A 21,407-nucleotide genomic window follows, 5' to 3' on the forward strand; every position below is an offset into this window, starting at 1 on the left:
ATTTCTTAACAATGGGACTCTTTACCAAGTACTTCCCAGAAATATGATGATGACTTTCACAATTGTACAGCACTTTTTAATTTAACATGATACTTTCATATATTTTATCTCATTTATATCTCAATTTTTTGAAGTAAATGGAACAAGCAGTACACTCATGAGTTGATGAAACTGAGGTTCAAAAGATGTTACATAATCTACAAAGGTTCTAAAGCTCAAGTGAATTAATGGGAAATAACCCACAGGCCTTCTAACTTCAAGTTCCATCTTTTCACTCTTCAATGAGCCTATTATTCACACATTTACTGAGCACCTGTTGTATGCCCGGAATTATGTCCAGGATACAAAAATGAACAATATGTGATTCCTACCTTCAAGGAACTTAATAGGTCTGTGAGAACAAAGAGAACACATTTTGGAAAACAAATTTAATGAACAACAAACATCTGCATTGGAGGATTTCCCCAATGTTGTACGAAATTCTGAATTTACAAAAGAGCTGTGCTCCACTAGTTCATTTTAAAGATAACTATGGGGGTTACCCTGGTGGCGCAGTGGTTGAGAGTCCGCCTGCCGATGCAGGGGACACGGGTTCGTGCCCCAGTCTGGGAAGATCCCACATGCCGCGCAGCGGCTGGGCCCATAAGCCATGGCCGCTGAGCCTGCGCATCCGGAGCCTGTGCTCCGCAGCGGGAGAGGCCACAACAGTGAAAAAGGCCCGTGTACCGCAAAACACACACACACACACACACACACACACACACAAAAGATAACTATGAACTTAGATTTCTGGGAACTTCCTCTCTGCATCTCTTCTCTACTTAGTTCTGAACATAGTACCAAGGACAAAATCTCATGGTTACAACAAAGTCAAGCAAGGGACTCCAAATCAAAGGATCCATTTTTGGTGTTGCTCATCTAAATTATTCAACTAATTCCCAATTATGCATACAATATCTTAAAAAAACCTTCAATGAATTTATATGGTGATAAAAAATTAATATTTCTTCTGCTAGGACACAAAAGGAAGGTTTCCTATTCAACTTTGGAGAGCGTATTGGATAAACTAGAATAATTACTATCAAACTAAATCCCATGTAAAGTAGCAACACTGGATATTCAACCTCATAAATAGGAAAATGTATATATACTTAATATAATGTTATATGTCAATTATATCTCAAAAATACTTTTTCAAATTATATTCATAAAGATGAAAAAACACCCTTGTGAGCTAAAATTCAATGAGATGGCCATTTTTATATACTGTTAGTAGGAATATAAAATAGGTTATAATTTTTCTGGAAGGTGATTTGGCAATCTTTTGCAAGAACCTTAAAAATCATCCATCCCATTTAGCCTAAGGTTTCTATTTCTGAGCATTTATTTGTAGAAAATAATCTGAAATGATGATGAAGATTTGTGTGTAAATATATTCAAGAGTATTGCTTATAATATAAAAAATAGAAACAATAATTGGGAAATAAGTACATGATTTATGGCAGGTTTATATTATGACCGTTATACAGCTATTAAAATAGTTCCTTTTAATAATATGGAGAAATGACGAGACTAAAATATTAAATTAAAAAATGAGGATATCATTGCAGTCTCAACACAAGGTATATATAGAAAAAGACCAATAAAAACTAGATATAAATATGACAAAAATGTTATTGGTGGGTGAAAAAAAAAATCATGAATTATTTTATTTTCCTGATTTACTTTTCAGTGCAATTTTTCTTCAATGAGCATGAACTACTTTTTTAATAAGAAAAAAAAAGAAAAGTGAAATGAAGTTATATTTATTATATATGCTAACTTCTCCATCTGTGAAACATTAGTCATTTTCATTTTATTATTTCTCTAAGTTCTCTATAAAATGGTTATATTATTTAATAAGATTTAAATATTAATTATGAAGACTATATACATAGAAATGTTTCCAACAATGTTAAGCAAAAAAAAAAAGTAAAAGTAACAACTATGTAAAACACAAATTTGCAAAGAAGACAAAGAATTAAATGTAAGAGCAGAAATGAAATAGTGTTAAGCTGATGGATAAAAGGGATTTTTTCAAGTTTCAAAATGTAATTTAATGGTAATGGTACACTTTTTGATACTTTTAGAAACAATTATTTCACTTCTCATAAAAGAAATATTAATCTCATGCACTTAAAGAAACCACACACAAAACTGGCTTTGGGGGACTTTATAAGGAGTTACACAATAAGAGCTATCCTTCTAGTAAAAAATCAGAAGGGATTAACATATGTTTGCTGTCTCAGGTAATATGTGGTTCAGTACTATTTACTACTAATACACTAATTCTACACTGTCCTTCTGAAGTACCAAGGAGCAAAATCCTTACCATATAATTAGACCTCTGAAATTAAAAAAGTGAACGCACTTTTCAAGCTTATACATTAAATCACAGGTAGAATCAGAACATACCAGCCTATTGTTTGATTGAATAGTGATTGTGATTGAGTGGTCTACAATGAAAGGGTTTCTGAAAGCAGTAATAAAACTGACATGGAGTTCTCCAGTTATCCTTTAAGAATAAATAAACTTTTTTTCCAGTTTAAAATTTGACTTTTAAAATGTAAGAATTTACACAATAAAATAAATCCTCATTAAAATTTAATCTGACTTTTATAATGGTGTGTAAGGAAAAGAGATTGGAGGAAAGGTAAATGTCACTACACTTTTAGATCCATAAAAATTGAACAGAGAATTTTTAAGACTATAAAACGAAGTGATTAAAAATAATCTATCTTAGGGCTTCCCTGGTGGCGCAGTGGTTGAGAGTCTGCCTGCCGATGCAGGGGACACGGGTTCATGCCCTGGTCCAGGAAGATCCCACATGCCACGGAGCGGCTGGGCCCGTGAGCCATGGCCGCTGAGCCTGCGCTCCACAACGGGAGAGGCCACAACAGTGAGGGGCCCGCGTACCACAAAAACAAACAAACAAACAAAAAATAATCTATCTTAAAAAGTACTTAAATAAATCAACAAAAAGAAAACTCAATTAAAAAAACTGGCCCAAAGACAAAAAGCAATTCACAAAAGAAATGTAAACAGTCATCTTATAAAACTGTAATCAAAGTAAATCAAAGAAATGCAAATTCAAATAAAAATATTGTTTTTCCCTATCAAACTGGTAAAGATTTAAAAATTATGTATTCTTCCTGACAAAAATTACTAGGTACTCCTATTTTGGAGGTAATTTGGCATCTCATGCCATCAGATATGGATGTAAGGACATACTCCCTGACCCAAGAATTCCACTGCTATGGGATTACCCTGAGGAAATAATCAGATAGATGCACAAAGATGTATATACAGGAATGTGCTCTGAAATATTATTTTAGAAAGAGAAACAGCAAGAGAGAGAAATAATCTAAATGTTCAATAACAGGAAATTGATTAAATGAAATACAGAGAGTCAAATGCAAGGATATTATTTAACCATGCTTTTAGACATTATTTTTTTAAATGGGAAAATGTTAATAACAGATTTAGTAAAAAACACAGATTATATGTATAGATGACATCAATTTTATTTTATATATATATATATATAAAATATATGTGAATAGCTAAGAGTATATGAACCAAATATTAACAGTGGTTGTCTCTTGGTCTGGATGGTGGAATTAAAATAGGAATGTTTATTTTCTTCTTCAAGTTTTTCAACAATGTCTACAAAGAACATACATATCTTTTGTAATTGGGGGAAAAACACATAAATACTATGTTTACTTTAAAGAAGAAAAAACACATTTTCAGTTTAATTCATCCAAGATTCCCATGTTAACCTGTTTAAAGTATTTTTTAAATGTTTTTTAAAATGAAAAGTTTCTGATGAAATTCCCAAATGTAACCATCTTTCACGCTTCCAATAAACTCAAACTGGATATATGGGCTGCTTCTCTTTGAAGGGTGAGAAGGCATTCTCCACAAATGTCCTGTATAAAGGAACTTTTACATAAATGACATATTTTAAAAATATGGAGGTGGAAAGTAGAAGAGGTATTAGGTACACTAAAGAGGAAAGAAAGATATCTTAATGAATTCCTGGAATCCATTTGGCTCCAAGGAAATGAATCTGCCATCAGTAGTGGGCCATAAATCAAATAACATCATGTGAATCCAGGAATCGAGGCCAGTTTCAGTTATTTCCAAATAAATGGTTTCTTAATTGCCTGATGACTGGGACAGAATTTCCCAGTGGAATTAAAAGCAGAATGCATGAAACCCTGTTAAGCATTTCTACAGAATATAAAAATTTATACAACTCGTATTTTGCATGTTTGTCTCCCCCTCCTCCCAAAGAACAGATCATTCTGAACAATATGTAGCAGAATAAACTTGACAAATTTTACTTGTCTGGAGTGCCAAGAAACTAAAGAACAATTTCTAGTAAAGCATATATGTTCCATGAAAAATCTAATTTAAAGATCATACATAGGCCTAGATACAAACATTACTGGTTAACTTATTTGGTAACAATTCCTCCTGTTGCACATAGTACAGCTGCTTCTTGACATCTGGAATATTTTATAGAACAAGATTAACACCAAGACTACAGAGAGGAGTCTTAAAATTTTAAAGCAAAATATAAAATTCAAATGTATTAAAAAATTGAGTTCTCTTCCTCAAGAAATACCATAATCAGGGTGTAATATGCCCTTCTTTTGTTTCTACCTTTGCTCTAAAAATGCAATTTTGTACTTAACTATTTGGAAAGCTTTAAAAATGCTTACATTTTAAGGTAGTAGTTAGTTTACGAATTATACCTAAATATAAAAGTGCCCAAATGCACACAGAATGATTTTCAGTGAAAAAAGCAGTTTTTGAAAGTCCCTTGCTATGCTTTATATTCCAGATTTTCTTAATTATAAGTAATACCTACATGCCATTTTAATAAAATAATTTTCAGAATCTGTGTGAAATATCTTTAAGATTCCATGGACCACACATTCATATGCTCTTTAGCCAAGCAACACAAGAGGTATGGTATTGAGGAAAACTCAATTATCACAGAAAAGGTGTGAAAATAACTAATGATGGTTATCTCTGGGTGGTGATATTATAGTTAATTCTTTTCATTTATCTTCACTTTTAAAAATGTTCAATAATAAACATGATAGATTTGATAATAAAAATACACTATTTCTTTAATGTAAAAACAATACCTTCTTACTTGGTAATTTCCCTTCTAGGAATTTACCTCCAATCTCTCCCACTTAAAATAACTGAAAATGCAGATACAGAGTTATATACATAAAAATTATTCACTGCAAATTATTTATTGTAAGTGAAAACTTGAAACTGCATAATGTTAAATAAGAAAACTGTTAAGTAAAATAGGATTCATCTACAAGGTAGAACATTATGCAGCTATTAAAAATGTTTAATAAAGTTATATATAATAAGCAAAATGTTTAGGCTATAATGATAAGTGGAAAAAGAAGATACAATTTATATATCTACCATGTGATCTCATCTATGGGGGAAAAAAAGCATTAAAAAAAAAAGAAAGACTGGAGGGAAATATACCATAATGTTAAGAATGATTTATTTCCACTGAGGGAGGAATTACACATGTACTTTTTTGTGCACTATATTCTTCTTGATATTTTCTACAGCAAGATTATGTTTCTTTTATAGAGACAAAAAAGTTTAAGGGCACAAATGACTTTTCTGAAATTTTATTTAACAGACAAAAAAACAACAACAAAAAACTAGTCATATGCTTAGTTAGAGGGAAAAAGTTCTTTACTAGTGCAGTATTAATAAAATACACTTCTCAAGGACACTCACAGCATAGCAAACTAGCAACCACTACTGCCTAAAATAGTTTAACAGTCTAAATGCTACTATTCTTTTTCCATTATGTTAATTTTATAAAATTAGCTACTCTAATTCATAAATCACAAACCAATACTACAAAGCTTTTATGAAGTATTATATTAAGAAGCTGGATTCTACCATCACCTGCCTTCCCTTTTGTGTGTAAAATTTACATAGAGATCTAACATTAGAACACTGCTTCAGATGATGATGTAATTATATTTCTTAAACAATGTTAAGCTATTTGATAGATTAGACCAAAATGAAGATCTCTTTTGTCTACTGATTTTTTTTTTCCACCTAAAAGGCAGTATTGGATCTCCCAAGCTCTGTGAAAATACATCATTTTTCAGTGATACAGAACAAGAGACGGAGAACCAATTAAAAATAAAAGGGTCCAACTGTTCATCACTTAGCTGTTCAAACTGAACCCTAAAATTTGCCTGGAGTTCAAACTTGGGAAAAAAGACCCTTACATTTTATTTTATTTATTTTTTGCGGTACGCGGGCCTTTCACCGATGTGGCCTCTCCCGTTGCGGAGCACAGGCTCCGGACGCGCAGGCTCAGCGGCCATGGCTCACGGGCCCAGCCGCTCCGTGGCATGTGGGATCTTCCCGGACCGGGGCACGAACCTGTGTCCCCTGCATCGGCAGGCGGACTCTCAACCACTGCGCCACCAGGGAAGCCCAAGACCCTTACATTTTAAAACACACAAACTAATACTGATGTCAGTGCATACTATATTGAAGAAATCTTTCTAAGCAGTAAGTATAATCATATTTTATTGATATTGTTCTTTATGCCATATTAATTGTTCTCACTATAATTACTGTATGTTCAGCAATGAGAACCTCAAATAATGTTAAACAACACTTTAAAGTTTCCACTATCCATCTTACTTATAGTATTTGAGGTAGTTGTTGTATTTATTAAAGATACAAATATTTACCCAGTGAATAAAGATAAAAAATACTGCTTTAAATCCTCATTAATAGCAAACTACAGTAAGAAACAATTGCATCTGTGCTAAACAATTCTTAACGAAAATTACCACAAAAGTTCACAGAGCAACTTTATAAAACTTGACATGTACAGGAACTTTTCTCTTCATCAATGCCTTGCTATCTCCCTCACCCCTCTCATCTTTAATATCTCCAGTTACAATAAATTACCACAACACTCATACCCACCCATCTTAAATTCACACTATTTCTTTTTAAATGTTAAGAACACTTTCTTAGAAAAGCAACGATAGATGGGTTCTACGGACTAGATATTTAGCTTTTACTTTAAATCATTTTACACAAATATACTATGCACACAATTCAGGATCTGAGTGCTCTTTCATGATCTGACCTGTGCCTTCAATTACAAATGCGTTGATCTCACTGATAGCCAAACCATGATACTACTCCACACTGCCCCCTAGCCCTACAAAATATATCAGTTTAAAAGTTACGGTTTGAAAGGACAACCTCAAGAAAAAGTGTCAGTCACTTATCAGCTCCCCTTAAGCAGTTCTTAAATAGATACTATATTACCTAAATTTGACCTAATAAGTAACAGCTGACAATTAAATCTTTCAATTAATACTTATAAGAGCTGATGAGAAAAAAATGTTATGTGCTGATGGGTTTGGAATTCAACCACCTAACAATCTAGTTCAAAAGTTCTGTAGAAGTCCTTTGTGAAATTTGTTTGATTTTTAGAGTCATTAAGCAAGGACCCATATAAAAATACCCATTACAAATGCCTTCTTTTCACGTAATTAAAGGGCAAATAGCATGGCATTGGGCCATCGTTTTTTGGAGGAATGGAATTAACTTCTTTCTTCGTTTTTAAAAATGCTGGGATCAGATTAAGTAATCTCACTATAGTCACATTATTTATCAATACAAACTTAACCTAAATTTCTAACTCTGGTAAATTTGTGAGAGGAAAATTTGTGATTTTGGTCCTGATGCTAAAAACATAAGCCGGATTTCGGCTGCCTCCGGATAAGCAGGGGAGGGCAAAAAGTGAGGATGACACAATGACATATGCCCCTTCTTTTTGGAAATGGAATTCTTCACATTCAGCAAAACTTCTAAGAACAACAGCTACAAAAATCCCTCTAGTTTTCAAATGTCCTTTACCTTACACAGCCATTCTGAAAAAGAATTCTACGTTCATATCCGAACTCTGGTACATTTCGCACTAATAAGGGGAAACACTGAATAGGATGAAAACTGGAAGAAAGAAAAAAACTGAAAAAGGGTGAAACTCCAGAACAACTACAATGAGGCACAGTAGAGTACGTCAAAAACACAAGGTTTTATTCTAAAGAACGGTTTTGTTTCTACCGTTTTTCTAAAGTATTTAATTTGCACGTCTTAAAATAGAGACCCTGAGGAGAGCAGCTCGAAGCGGTGAAAGGAAGGGGGGGCGGGTTAGGTAAGAACAGAGACTTGCGAGAAAATATGTGCGGTGCATTAGAATGTGCAATGGAGGGGGGGATGCTAGCTTCACCGTCAGGAAGCAGTCGAGGGCTTTATGAGTAGAGAGGCAGAATATGCTGCGGCTTAAGGAACGCGTACTCACAGCCAGAATGCACACCTGGTAAAGGGATAACCTAGGATAAGAAAGACCAACCCACCAACTGTGCAAATGCAGAGATGACCATTTTAACCAGCTCTATTGTCTGGAGTAATAGGTGGAAATGCCTCAGGCACGAGATCAAACTAGCCTGACACTAAGTCAGAGATACTGTCTGGCAAAAAGAGAAAGAGAAGATGGACAGTGGCGGCCCGGGCATTCCCGGCCAGTGGCCCCTTCCTCGCGCGGGGGAGGGGCGCCGGGATCCCGGGAGCCGCGCGAAGCCCAGTCCGGGGAGTCCGAGCACAGGCGGTCCCCTCCTCGGGGCTGGCAACGTCTCTCACCGCGCAGCCCAGGAGCACGGAGACTTCCCCTCCCACCCCACCCCCAGCTGAAAGCAGGGAAGACGCGGAACTTGGGCTCCAGAGCGGAGGCCACAGACCAGGTCACGGCTCGGGTGGGAGGCTCTGGGTGAAATTCCGTGTGGCCACGGTGGTGGCCTAGGAAAGGCAAAGCCCCTGCTGGTCGGGCTTCCAATCGGACGACACTGGGGTCCGGGTGACGCGGCCCCGGTCGCTGCGGCGCTCACCGACCCCTGGACCTCCTGGGTCCTCATACTCCCAGGCCCTCTCGCCTCAGCTAGTGACCCGGCCTCTCGGATCTCCCCAGGCCCCCGCTGCGGCCGCCCCTCTCGGTCAAGCTCCTCTCCAGAACCCTCGCCTCGGACGCTCCCGCCGAGCCCCGGGCCGCACCTCCGTCCTGGTGATCCGGTGTCGCCCCAGCTTCACCACGGCGAAGTTGCCTTTCCCCAGCGTGCCCTCGATTTCGTAGAACCCCACCCGGACCGGCCCGCGCTGCAAGTGCCTCGGGCCATCCGCCATGACCATGCTGGGCCCCGCTGCTAGACACTGCGGACTGGAGCGCGGGCTGGAGGGCGGCGGGCAGGCTGGCTGGCTGCTCAGCTCCGCTCGGGCGACGGCCGCTCCGCTCACTCCTTCGCTCAGTCCCTCCCGCTCCGCAGGGCCCAGCCAGGCGCGCGCCGCCGCTGACGTGCGCCGACGTCAGGGGGCCGGGGAAGAGGGGCGGGGGCGGGACTGGGCCTCGATTGGTCACCATGGCGACCGGAGCACCGCGGACGTCCGCGGGCGGGCGGGTGTGAGGGAGGGCAGATGGGCGGGGCCTGGACGGCGCGTTTCTTCCGGGCTCCGGCGCCCTCCATGCTCCCCGTTGCCTCGCCGCTGCCAGGGGCGGGATAGCAGCCCGGCCCGCCCAGATCCTCGGCCACCCAGCCGAAGGGCAAGAGCGAGCCCTGGTGGGCGGAGCGGAGGGCTGCAGAAACCTGGGTCTGGCTCGGGTCTCCTTACCCCACCCCGGCGTTCCCCGCCCACCCGGGGACCTTCCCGCCAAAACCTCTCACCTATGACTACTGTGCGTCCTAAATTTGGAAAGGGCAAAGAACTGTGGCTGAGCAATGCATTGCTCACAGGCTCCTTTCTTTGTATCCTTTTTCATCTGTTTCTATATAAATCCCTCCAAATTTGATGTCTCTTAAGAATCATTCTGACAGCATCGCGGGCGCTTGTAGACTCACAGAATGTCAGCGTTGATGAGACCTTGGAGATCACCTAATCCAGGGATTTGAAGCCTCAAATGGGCTTTGGAGACCGAACCCCCTAAAATGTGTGCAATTTTTTGCCTCTTTGAGCTTGCCTCTGGGGAGATGGGACTATAGTTTTATCAGATTCTCAAACATGTTGGTGACCGGGAAAAGGTTAAGAAATACTTATTTAATCCAATTTCTTTTCAGATGAGGAGTCAACCCCAGGGAATGCAGGGAATTGCCAAAGTCACACAGGTAATGCTAGAATCAGGATTGCATATCGCCACACCAATCTTCCATATGGTGACCCAAGGAAACAGATAGTGTTATTTTAATATTTTGAAACATATTATGTGTCCTTAGACCTTGGTTTCTAAATGCCAGTCTCCAATAAAAAGAACCAGACTCTGGAGAAATGGCTGATTCTCAGACAGAGGGAGGGAAAGTATAAAATGCCCTTGAAAATCTTGTCCCATAAAGCAAGATTTTCAAAGAATGATGAGGATGTGTCAAAAGGAAACAGGAGGGCTTCCTTGGTGGCGCAATGGTTGAGAGTCCGCCTGCCGATGCAGGGGACACGGGTTCGTGCCCTGGTCCGGGAAGATCCCACATGCCGCGGAGCGGCTAGGCCCGTGGGCCATGGCCGCTGAGTCTGCGCGTCCGGAGCCTGTGCTCCGCAACGGGAGAGGCCACAACAGTAAGAGGCCCGCGTACCGCAAAAAAAAAAAAAAAAAAAAAAAGGAAACAGGAGCCAGTTTGAAGGTAACTCTACTTACCCATCTGGGACAATTTGAGCATCACGAATGAATAATGATGGAAATGGATTATAACAATGAATTTAAAAAAAAAGAATCCATGGGAGCTTACTTGTTCTTACAATGTTAAATAAGTATTGGGGGGGGGAAGAAATGACAATTCTTGATAGTGGAATGTCAACTAATATACATACAAGAAATGATGAAATTAGGAAATCACCATTTTTCAACCATATAGTAGTAATTGACTCAGATAGAATTATCAGTAGATGTTAAAAATCATTGGGTGAAATTTTGCTGGGGAAAAGGATGTTTACACAATCTCAAAGTATCCTCAGATTTCTTATTCATTACAAAGGGATAAAAACAGTACTTTCAGGGTGGAGAAATCTCACACACCACCATAACTAAATGGTCAAAGTTAATGTCACCAATTATGGGACAAAATGACATGATGTACCTCCTGATGTAAGGTACTGAGAAGTATACAGTATCTCTTTTGTAGTATTCCTGTCAAAAATACATCTTCTGAATCTAATCACAAAGAAACAATCAGAAAAAAATGCAACTTGAGAAACATTCTATCCAGCCATTGGTCTGGATCAGTATCCTGAAAGACTGTGGAACTGTTCTAGATTTAAGAGATTAAAGAGACATGTCACCAAAGGCAATATGTGACGCTGGATTGGGAGAAAAGCGCTAGAAGGAGTATTTTCTATTAAATTTGCCTATGGATTGCATATTGGATATTATTTATTTATATAAATTTATTTATTTATTTTTGGCTGCATTGAGTCTTCATTGCTGCTCATGGGCTTTCTTTAGTTGCAGTGAGCAGGTGGTGAGGGGGCTACTCTTCCTTGTGATGCGCAGACTTTTCATTGTGGTGGCTTCTCTTGTTGCGGAGCACGGGCTCTAGGTGCACGGGCTTCAGTAGTTGTGGCTCGCAGGCTCTAGAACACAGGCTCAGTAGTTGTGGTGCACAGTCTTAGTTGCTCCACCACATGTGGGATCTTCCTGGACCAAGGCTCGAACTCGTGTCCCCTGAATTGGCAGGCGGATTCTTAACCACTGTGCCACGAAGGAAGTCCCAATAGTATCATTTAAATGTTAAGCTTTTTCAATTTTATGCTTGTGCTGTTGTTTTGAAAAAGAGTACCCTTATTAAGAGATACACACTGAAGTATTTAGGGATAAAAGTTTTGTTATATGTGACCTGCTCTCAAATAGTTTAGGAAAGATAGATAAGGCAAATGTGGCAAAATGTTAAATTGATAAATCTAGGTAAAGGGTATATGGTAATTCATGGTATTGTTCTTGCAACGCTTCTGTAGTTTAAAATTTTTAAATTAAAATTAATATATATTTGTATACATTTTATTTCATTAATCTTATGTTATTATTTTACTTTATTTTATATTCTTTGTGTAAGATCGTCTGGCTCTTGGGACCTCCACCTGCTCACTGTGCTTCTGCCCTTCACTGTTCTTTTTTATTATTTTATTTTTATTTATTTTTGGCTGTGTTGGGTCTTCATTTCTGTGCGAGGGCCTTCTCCAATTGCGGCGAGAGGGGGCCACTCTTCATCGCGGTGCGTAGGCCTCTCACTATCGCGGCCTCTCTTGTTGCGGAGCGTAGGCTCCAGATGCGCAGGCTCCGTAGTTGTGGCTCACGGGCCTAGTTGCTCCGCGGCATGTGGTATCTTCCCAGACCAGGGCTCGAACCTGTGTCCCCTGCATTGGCAGGCAGATTCTCAACCACTGTGCCACCAGGGAAGCCCTTGCTCTTCACTCTTCCTAAGCAATACCTTATTCTACTGTGAGTTATGTTGTTTGTAAAAGTGAGAAGGAAATTGGGGCCGGGGTTGAGGAGAGGTGGTTATAAGACTGATGATCGCTGGCAGTAGTATATGAGGATTCATCTAAGTAGACCAGGAGCCCACATATGTACCCCAGTCAAAAATAGTTCCTGTATACCCTTTTTCCAATTAGATTAATGTGTTTTAATTGCTCTGTGAATGGGTTCCTTTAGGAATCTGATGAAAAGCTACTTACTTAACCAAAAAATACACATAGAGACCCACTAGAGCTAACAATCTCCTTCTTTTGAACAGAAATTAAGTATGTCTTTTGGACAGAAATTAAGATTCATTTCTATCTGATTATTTTAATCAGATAATCAGGCCAACTACCTCCTTGTGCAATCTGGGAATAAGACTTGATTTGGGGCTGGAAAGAAGAGAAAGGATTGGCAGTGAATACCAAAAGGTTTCTGGCAAACCAGAGTTCAGTGTGAGGGTGCTAAGTGTCTAGAAGTTAGAGAAAGAGAGGCCAGAGGTGGGGGAGAGGTAGGAGGGGCTGGGCCAAAAAATAAATCTTGACCACCTGGAAATGCAGTGGGGTGGCCACTGAAAATTACTGGTAGGTTGTCAATGTAACCCTGAAGAAGTACATGTGGACTGTTAGAATATTGCAACCTTGGAATACATGATTCAGCTCTGTTTCCTAGGTCCCAAAGATCTTCTCCCTCTCCAGTTTCAACCCCGTATGTCTCTTATGTGCTTTTGCTTCCATTAATTGATAATTGTATACAGTTTAGCAATTATTAATATTATCCAAGTTTTGCTTTCCTCTTGCCTTTTTCTCTCTTTCTTTTTTCTCTTCTTTCTTCTTTCTCTCTCCCTACTCCACCCTCCCCCCCACCCCCACGCACACACACCACCACCACCCTGCCCCTTGGGAAAAAGAATAAGGAAAAAGGGAGAAAAGGGAAAATAAGAGAGGCTTCATACAATTCCCACCTTTTTCATCTCCAGTTTTTGTATCGGTGAGGTAGAGTGCTCTAGTCATCAAATTTCCTATTTGCTTGGCCTTTAAAATGCAACATTCCCAGCTAAGGCTGTGAGTCCACTATATTTGCCATTGAGTTGCTAAAAAAAAATGTTAAGATTACACTTTAAAAAGCAAAAGTATGTACTCATAGAACGAATTAAGAAAATGGTGAAAGTCTGAGATAAGAATTAATTCTATAACATACTTAGAATAAAATGGACTTAGAATAAAAATGTGGAATGGGAGAGGAGTTAGCAAAGAGGTAATGAAAGAATAATTTGAAATATGAGGAAAGAAAACTTCGTGGCTCATAGTGTTGTACATACTTTGCTGAAGCAGATCCCATGAACTTGAAAAACAAAATAGGTATCGTATGTTTCCTTGATCATGAACAACATCTGCATTTTTACTGTTTGATCATTTCAGGACCGAAGAAAAGTCAATACACTGGTAGGCTCAGGCCTGAATTTAGAGTTAGTTCAAATCAAAAATTGGTGAAGGCTTTATTAAATAACTTTGCTTAGAAAAAAATAGATTACAAAGCTAGAATGAATACTTTGTTTTTTATATTACAGAAGGCAGAAAGTACATCAGAAAAATCCAAATCACTGACCTGTGCCAATTATAAGTACTTGTTATTATTATAAAATACAGGTATTCCTGAAATATGCATAAATCTGTCAGGTTAATGAACATGTGGGTGCCACTATGTTTAAGGTACCATTATGGAAATAAACTAGAGGACTGACATTATTTAAGGAAAGCTTTCTTTGGCTCTTTTAAGGGATGGGTAACCATGCCCTGGTTTTAACTTTTTCAGTGTGGTTTTAGCTGTGATGAAGCTTCTCTAAATGAAAAAATGTATGGTTCTCTCTAAACTTTTGAAATAATTTCAAAAATTTTGTGTCTCCTCCCAGATGACAGATTTCCTTAGGATCTTAAATTTTAAAGGGATCTTAGAATCATATGAGTTCATCTTCCCATCTGATACAGAAATCCCTAGACACTTGACAGATGGCATCAAGCCTTGGTTTACTGTTTCATACTTCATGCTTCACTACATGTCTCACATGTAATCTATGTGGGACAGTTCATATCAGTAGAAAATATTCTTTCTTCAGTTCTCCAAGCAAAACATTCCTAAATTCGCTAGCTAGTTGACTATGTTTCTAGCCCACTACTCTTTCTTCTTGTGCTTCACTGGACTCTGGTTTGTCAAAGTCTCTCTTAAAGTATCATTCCCAAAACTGAATGTGGTAACCCAGGCACAGTCTAAGCTGTATCGAATACTGGCCATTGACTAGTCCCTCCTTTGATCCAGACACTCTGCTGGTACGAGTGCAGCCAAAGATTGTGCTAGTTTTCTTTTTTAGCAGCCACAGCCTACAGTTAAGATTAAAGCCAACTTAAACCTCTGGGTCTTTCAAAATAACAATTATTGTTACCATTTTCTTGGGTAATTGCTTTTTTAAAAATGTAAATGGAAATTCTGATAGTTAAAATGTCATCTTGTTGATTTTGCTTACTGTTCCAGATAATAAAATTATTTTGATTCTTCACTCTGCCATCTATCATGTTACCTAATCTTAGTTCTCTGAGTCATTTACAAATTCTACCATCATTTTCTATGTCATTATTGCAGTCATTATTCTTTGTATCACCACTCCTAGTACAAGTGTATGGCTCATAGTAGGTTCATAACTGGATTGGTAAACTAGTGAATAGGGCAAAGCCTGGGCCCGACTTTTAGAGCTTGTCACTAGACATCTTCTAATTTGACTTCCAACAATTTATGCGTCAACATTCACTTGATTTGAATTTTCATATAACCATGAGTTCCAGGAAGATCCTATGTCTAGTACTGCTGGGGTAAGATTTTAAAGAGGGTCCTCAACATTCTAATACCAGTGTTTCAATATATAAACTACCCCACTCTCAGTTAATTTCCCTTTAGTTCATTCTTTTCTATTATTGCAGTATTTTACTAATCTTCCTTAACCCCACTAAGTTGTGCACTTCTTTGAGGGTAAGGATCATATCTTAAGTCATTTTTTAAATTCCTTTAACTTTTCAGCAGAATTCAACAAATGCCGTTTAGTTTGACATTTATTGCGTTTATGTGCTATGCACCATGGTAGACACTGGGGATGCAAACATGAATAAGGTGCAGTCTCTCTCCTTGAGAATTTATGGTTTAGAATGGGAACTCTGAAATCTGATAGCCGAGGTATAACTTATAGGTCTACTTCTTACTAGCTGGTGACCTTGGGAAAGTTGCTTAGCCTTTTTCTGCCTCAATTTCTCATCTGTTAAACAGTCCACCTGCCTCAAAGGATTACTATGAGGAGGGTGGATAGATAAACAAATACTTAAAGAGGTGAGAGTTAAGAGGTTTGCACAGGGAGCTCAGAGGAGAGTTGATTAAGTTTAAAGGTTCGCAGGAGAGGCTTCTAAAAGATGAAACTTGAGTTGTAAATCCTACTAAGGGTTAACCAGCTGAAAAAAGATCGGACGAGCATTTGAAGACAAAACAGCATGAGCAATGGTCCCGAAGGTATGAAGAAACAAGATGTGCTCAGGTACCTACCATCAGTTGTGAATGTCGAGATTCGATGAGAGTGTCCACAGATAGAATGGGAAGATACGTGGGACCAGGTCATGGAGGGCTCCTTCTTCCCCTTCTAGACAGACTGCTGCAAAGTTGCAGCTGGGCAGGAAACTGCTGGAGCGATGGATTCCAACTGTGGCAGCGATGAGATGTAAGGATCGGGAGAGGGATGCTGAAGATTGCTACCAGGTTTTTAACAGGAGTGAACAGATGTAATCAGTTACTGAGAGCTTACCATGTGCCATTCACTCTGCTGGGCACTAAGGTGGGTGAAATAAGGACCCAGCCCTCAAAGAGCACATAATCAATTTCATTCAGACATTCAGTCCTTATTTCTCTAATACATATAAAGATACTCTGAAAGCCTGTTAAATCATTGTAGAAATCAATATATATTATGTCTGTCTACTGAAGCAAAATGAGTTGTGCTAGGAGTCAGATATTCTGCCCTGCCATTTACAAGTTCTGGATACATAATTCTGGAGCTTGGCGAGGAGATCTAGGCTGAAAATTTAGAGACTTGAGGGCACTGATAGTTGAAGTCAAGGATGTGGATGGTATCATGCAATGGGAATATCAAGATTGAAGGAAAAGATTTTGCAGCTACTTATTGCCTTCTGCTAGTCTAGTCTCGGAGCCTATTACTTACAGCTCAAGGAGATAAGCCCACAGATTCATGGGGGCCAGGTTTTGAGTTTTTGCCATTGTGACTCATCTCTTAAGGGAATAAACCTTACAAGTAAGTAAAGAGTCATTCTTTTCTAATCTTCAGTCTTGGAAAGTGTGTTATATTATGAAAACTGGCACTATATTAGCCTCTAACTTACTAGTTCTTTTTGGACCTGTTCTTTTTGGTTTTGTAGGTATATTTTAGGAGCTGTGAATATGTAAGTTTCAGTTTTTAAATATAATCATATCCAAATTTGGTGACTATTAATTTTAACCTAACCTTAGCAGATACTTTTAGATTAAGTGTTTGTTGAATTTAAATTTCTTATATTTGTATCTACAAAAGTTATTTTAAAATTTGCATTTATTTTTGGTCTTCAAGACTGAGGAATATATTCATTTGCTTAGTTCCTGGTCTAAAGATAATAAAATACAAAAACAAGCCAATTAAAAACTCCCCCCCTACCTCCCCCTCAAAAAGAGTTAAGGAGAAGACAGAATCCTACAGCATTTATTTAGCACTCACAGGAGTGGGCAAGGAGGAGAGGCCAGAGAAATAAAAGGAGAATGGATCAAGATGGGAAAACATTTTTTAAAAGTCTAGGGAAAAGAGAGTTTAAAGGAGGAGAATTTCAAGAAGAAGGGAGTACTTTCAATCTCTGAAAAGATGTCAAGCAAGATAAAGATGAATTCATTGGATTTAGTCATGAAGAGATAATTGATGATCTTTGCAGAGGATTTCAGAGTACTGAGGGCGGAAGCCAAACTGGTGTGAGTGGGAAGAGGTGAAGAAGAGTGAATGTAGACTGTTCTTTCAAGAAATTTATCTGTGGAGGAACGAAGATAGAAGAGGATGCAGAGTCAAGAGAAGTTTTGTGTTTTGTTTTATTTTTAAATGGTAGAAGTTGAGCATTTTTGGAAAGAGTAAGAAGAGAGAAAAATTGAAATAAAGGTGATTAGAGATCATCTATGGAAGGCAATGAAATCTTGAATGCAAGAGTCAGGAGGTGAGATGCCTCCTTTACTCTGATGTGGGTGGGGGAAGGAAGCAAGGGCAATTTTGACTGCAGGTAGGTAGGTAGTTTGCAGTCCAGGAAGTTTACTCTTGGCATCGGTTTCCTCTGTGAAGTAAGAAGCAGATTATCCGCAGTGTTAGAGTGGGGCATTGGAGCATATAGATGAATTGTGAAAGTTTGAAAAAGCTGCTATGAGAATGGGAGAGGAAATTGATCAGAACACATAGAAAACTTCCTGAGCAATAAGAATCTCCAGCTGAAGTGAGAAAAACATGAATTGGTAGAAATACCAATCCACATGGTCATGGGACTTTTTGTAACCATGTTTGGTCGCCTGGGTGTCAGATTGCTACAGGGCTTAAGCTTGCTGAGTGGATCCTACAGAATGTCAAGGGAGTTGAGGATTTGGCAAGAAAAAATACTGAAAACAAGTATCATGTAGTCGGGATAGAGAAAAAAGTGAAGATAAGAAAAGGAAGGGAGACTGATGGGCAAATGGAGGGCTCAAGCGTCTAGAGCATAAATGAGATGAGAGTAAGGACATGAAATTTCTTGAGAAGGAGTTATGTCTATGCTAGTATATTTGAATGAGATATTATTTTAGGTGATCCTAATATCCAGGGGATATCCTCAAGAATGGATGATTAAAGTGAAGAGGAATGGTCTACCTCTTTCCCCACTGTATTCCCAGTTACTTAACACAATGCCTGGAACACAGTAAGTTTTCAGTATATATGTGTTCAAAAAAATGAATAAAAATTCTTTATTTTCTACTTCGCAGTATATTTTACCAATTCTCCTCTTCTTCACATATTTCATTAGTTAACTATAATTATGATAAATTCTCTAAAGGAAAACTACTGCTTGCTATGAGTTTGTGTAACATGGGATCCTGATTCAGTCTCGGGGGTTGGGGGTCAAGAAGTTTTCCTAAGGAAGTGACATTTAAGGTGAGAGCTGAAGAATCAGTAGGAGTAAGCCAGGGGATGACAGGTGGGGAGAGACTTACCAGTGTAAGTAAAAGATTTCTGAATATCTTGAGGTGGGAAGAAGCTGAAAACATTCCAACTGAATAGAAGAATAGAGATAGAGGCATGGGGCTGAAAGGGTAGGTTAGGACCATATTACATAAGGTCCTATAAATCATGAAGTACATTTTGATCCATTAGACTTAAAATGGGAAAAGTTGACATGCTATTGTTGTTGTTAGCTTATAAGCATGAATAAGAATTATAATGTTATATGGATGTGTGATTATACGCAGTGAAATTTGAAAGCTGAAAGATTATATTTGTCTAAAAAGTCTCCTCCAGCAGCCTACTCCTTCTTTCTACACAACCTTATTCTTTTGGATTAAACAAAGTAAATGAATAGCCTTCCAAAAACCACTATAGAAATGCACTTTTGTTACCTGGAGAGAAAGTCTCTAGGCCTCCTTCTACTCTGCTATTCTCATTTTTTTCCATTAGCTTCATGATTGGGTTAATTCGGTGTTTGCATAGGGAAAAGATAAGCATCATTAATGGAATATGAAGACCATTAGGAATGGCAGAGACCTTTGGCTGATGATGGGAAAGGGAGGCTCAGGTAGGCAAGCGTTGTAATGGAGATTTTGAATATTGGGCTGTCCCGTTGCACCTAAAGTTCCAGAGTATACTTGTTTCACAATTTTGTCTAATATAAACCTATGTAAAACCTCCAATTTTGCCAAGGTAGAGAATTACCACAGGCTGGCTGCTGACCCCAAGATCAATCTCAGAGGAACTGTAGGAAATACTGGGGAAAAACTCCAGAGAAATCCCCAGGGACAAGGAAGCCTGTTTTGAACTGGTGTGTGTGTGTGTGTGTGTGTGTGTGTGTGTGTGTGTGTGTGTGTGTGTACATCTGAAGCCTAGGGCAGGAGAGTTGTGTGGAAATTAGCGATAGAGGCTCAGACTGCTGGTCTAAGTGTCCTCAAGAATAACAATCAGGGCAGAACAGAAGCCAGAGTGTGGAAAACTGGTGGGGATTGATGGACCTTGAATGTTTACTCACACCTCCCTCTACCCTCAACTCCCTCTAGCACCTAGGAGTATTTCCTTTTAAGGCTGCTTCTCCTTGAGGGGTGGAGGGTGGGATGGGTTCTAAAAATAGTGCCTTGATCTTAAGAGTTATTTGGTGGCATGATACACAGCCTGAGCAATTAATTATGTAGTCTGGTGCTTGGAGTTCTCCACTTTAATGCTATCCCTTCCCCTCTCCTTGATCTCACTGGATGTTGACACAGACTGGGATATGCCCTTTGGTCTTTTCCCGTACCAAATGCTAAGACAGAACAGCTGATAGCATCAGAGAAATATATGCTCAAAGGCCAAGGTAATGAGATATCTCAGGAGAAAAACTACTTGAAAAGAAAGCAACAACCTGGATTACAGATGCCACCAGAAAGCAAATATGTTAAATCCAATGGTTAACAAATATAAAATAAGCATAATAAATAACTGATAAGGAAATCATAAAAGTCAAGAGGAAATACTAGGCATGAAAATTATGTTCATAATAGTAGAAAGAACAGAGATGGATGCTAGAATAGATGTAGCTGAAAAACAAATTAGTGAGCTAGAAGATCAGATTAAAAAGCTCTCCTGGAAGGAAGAAAGGAAGAATAAAGAAAAAGAATATATGAAATAAGGCTTCCCTGGTGGCACAGTGGTTGAGAGTCCGCCTGCCGATGCAGGGGACACGGGTTCGTGCCCCGGTCTGGGAAGATCCCACATGCCGCGGAGTGGCTGGGCCCGTGAGCCGCGGCTGCTGAGCCTGCGCGTCCAGAGCCTGTGCTCCGCAACGGGAGAGGCCACAACAGTGAGAGGCCTGAGTACCCCCCCAACACCAAAAAAAAAAAAAAAGAATATATGAAATAAAAGCTAAGAGATAAAGAAGATTGAATTGGAATGTGAACTTCAACTCACAGAAAATAGGAGTGTCAGGAGAAGAGGAAAATAAAAAGGAAGAAGAGGAAATACTTGAAGAAATGGAAATAAATTGCCTAGAATTAAAGAAAGATGAATGATGATGTATTTATGCAGTTCCAAACAAGAGCAATAAGAAGAAACTAACCCTGGCAATATTATAATGAAATGGAAGTTTTACAGGCAAAAATAAAATTCTAAAATTTTCTAGAGAGATAGAGCAGATCAATCACCAAGGAATAAGAATCACCAGGATCTCAGACTTTTCATGAGCAAAAAGAAGATAATGGTAATATTTTTAAAATATTGAAAAGACAAAAGAACATTGAGCCTAAATTTATATCCAGCCAAATTGTCATTTAAATGTGAGGGTATAATAAAAATATTTTCAGGCACATAAGGTCTCAAAAGGTTTGTCACACAAAGACCCATATAGAAAAGAGTATTGGAAAAGGTCCTCAAATAAGAAAAGAAGCAAATCCAGGAGATGCTACTAGAGGTGTATGACATAAAGATAATTAAATACTTGGATAAAGTTTGGTGTTG

The 21,407-nt window shown here is 38.8% G+C and overlaps 1 protein-coding gene across 6 annotated transcripts in view; it reads right to left on the reverse strand.

Moving 5' to 3' along the window:
- SIK2 (salt inducible kinase 2) overlaps positions 1 to 9,465 on the reverse strand; it is a 132,082-nt gene extending 122,617 nt beyond the window's left edge. For 5 of the 6 annotated variants that reach the window (XM_019941910.3, XM_019941915.2, XM_019941909.3 and 2 more), the window contains exon 1: positions 9,187 to 9,463. In XM_019941910.3, coding sequence (XP_019797469.1) covers positions 9,187 to 9,321 — 135 coding nt within the window. In that variant the 5' untranslated portion in view covers positions 9,322 to 9,463. Of the gene's footprint in view, positions 1 to 9,186 lie in introns of all 6 variants that reach the window. The other variant, XM_019941911.3, reaches the window with a different exon arrangement.
- Between the last annotated feature and the right edge of the window lie 11,942 nt (positions 9,466 to 21,407).

This window comes from Tursiops truncatus, chromosome 8 (assembly GCF_011762595.2).
Source record: "Tursiops truncatus isolate mTurTru1 chromosome 8, mTurTru1.mat.Y, whole genome shotgun sequence".
Classification (NCBI taxonomy): domain Eukaryota; kingdom Metazoa; phylum Chordata; class Mammalia; order Artiodactyla; family Delphinidae; genus Tursiops; species Tursiops truncatus.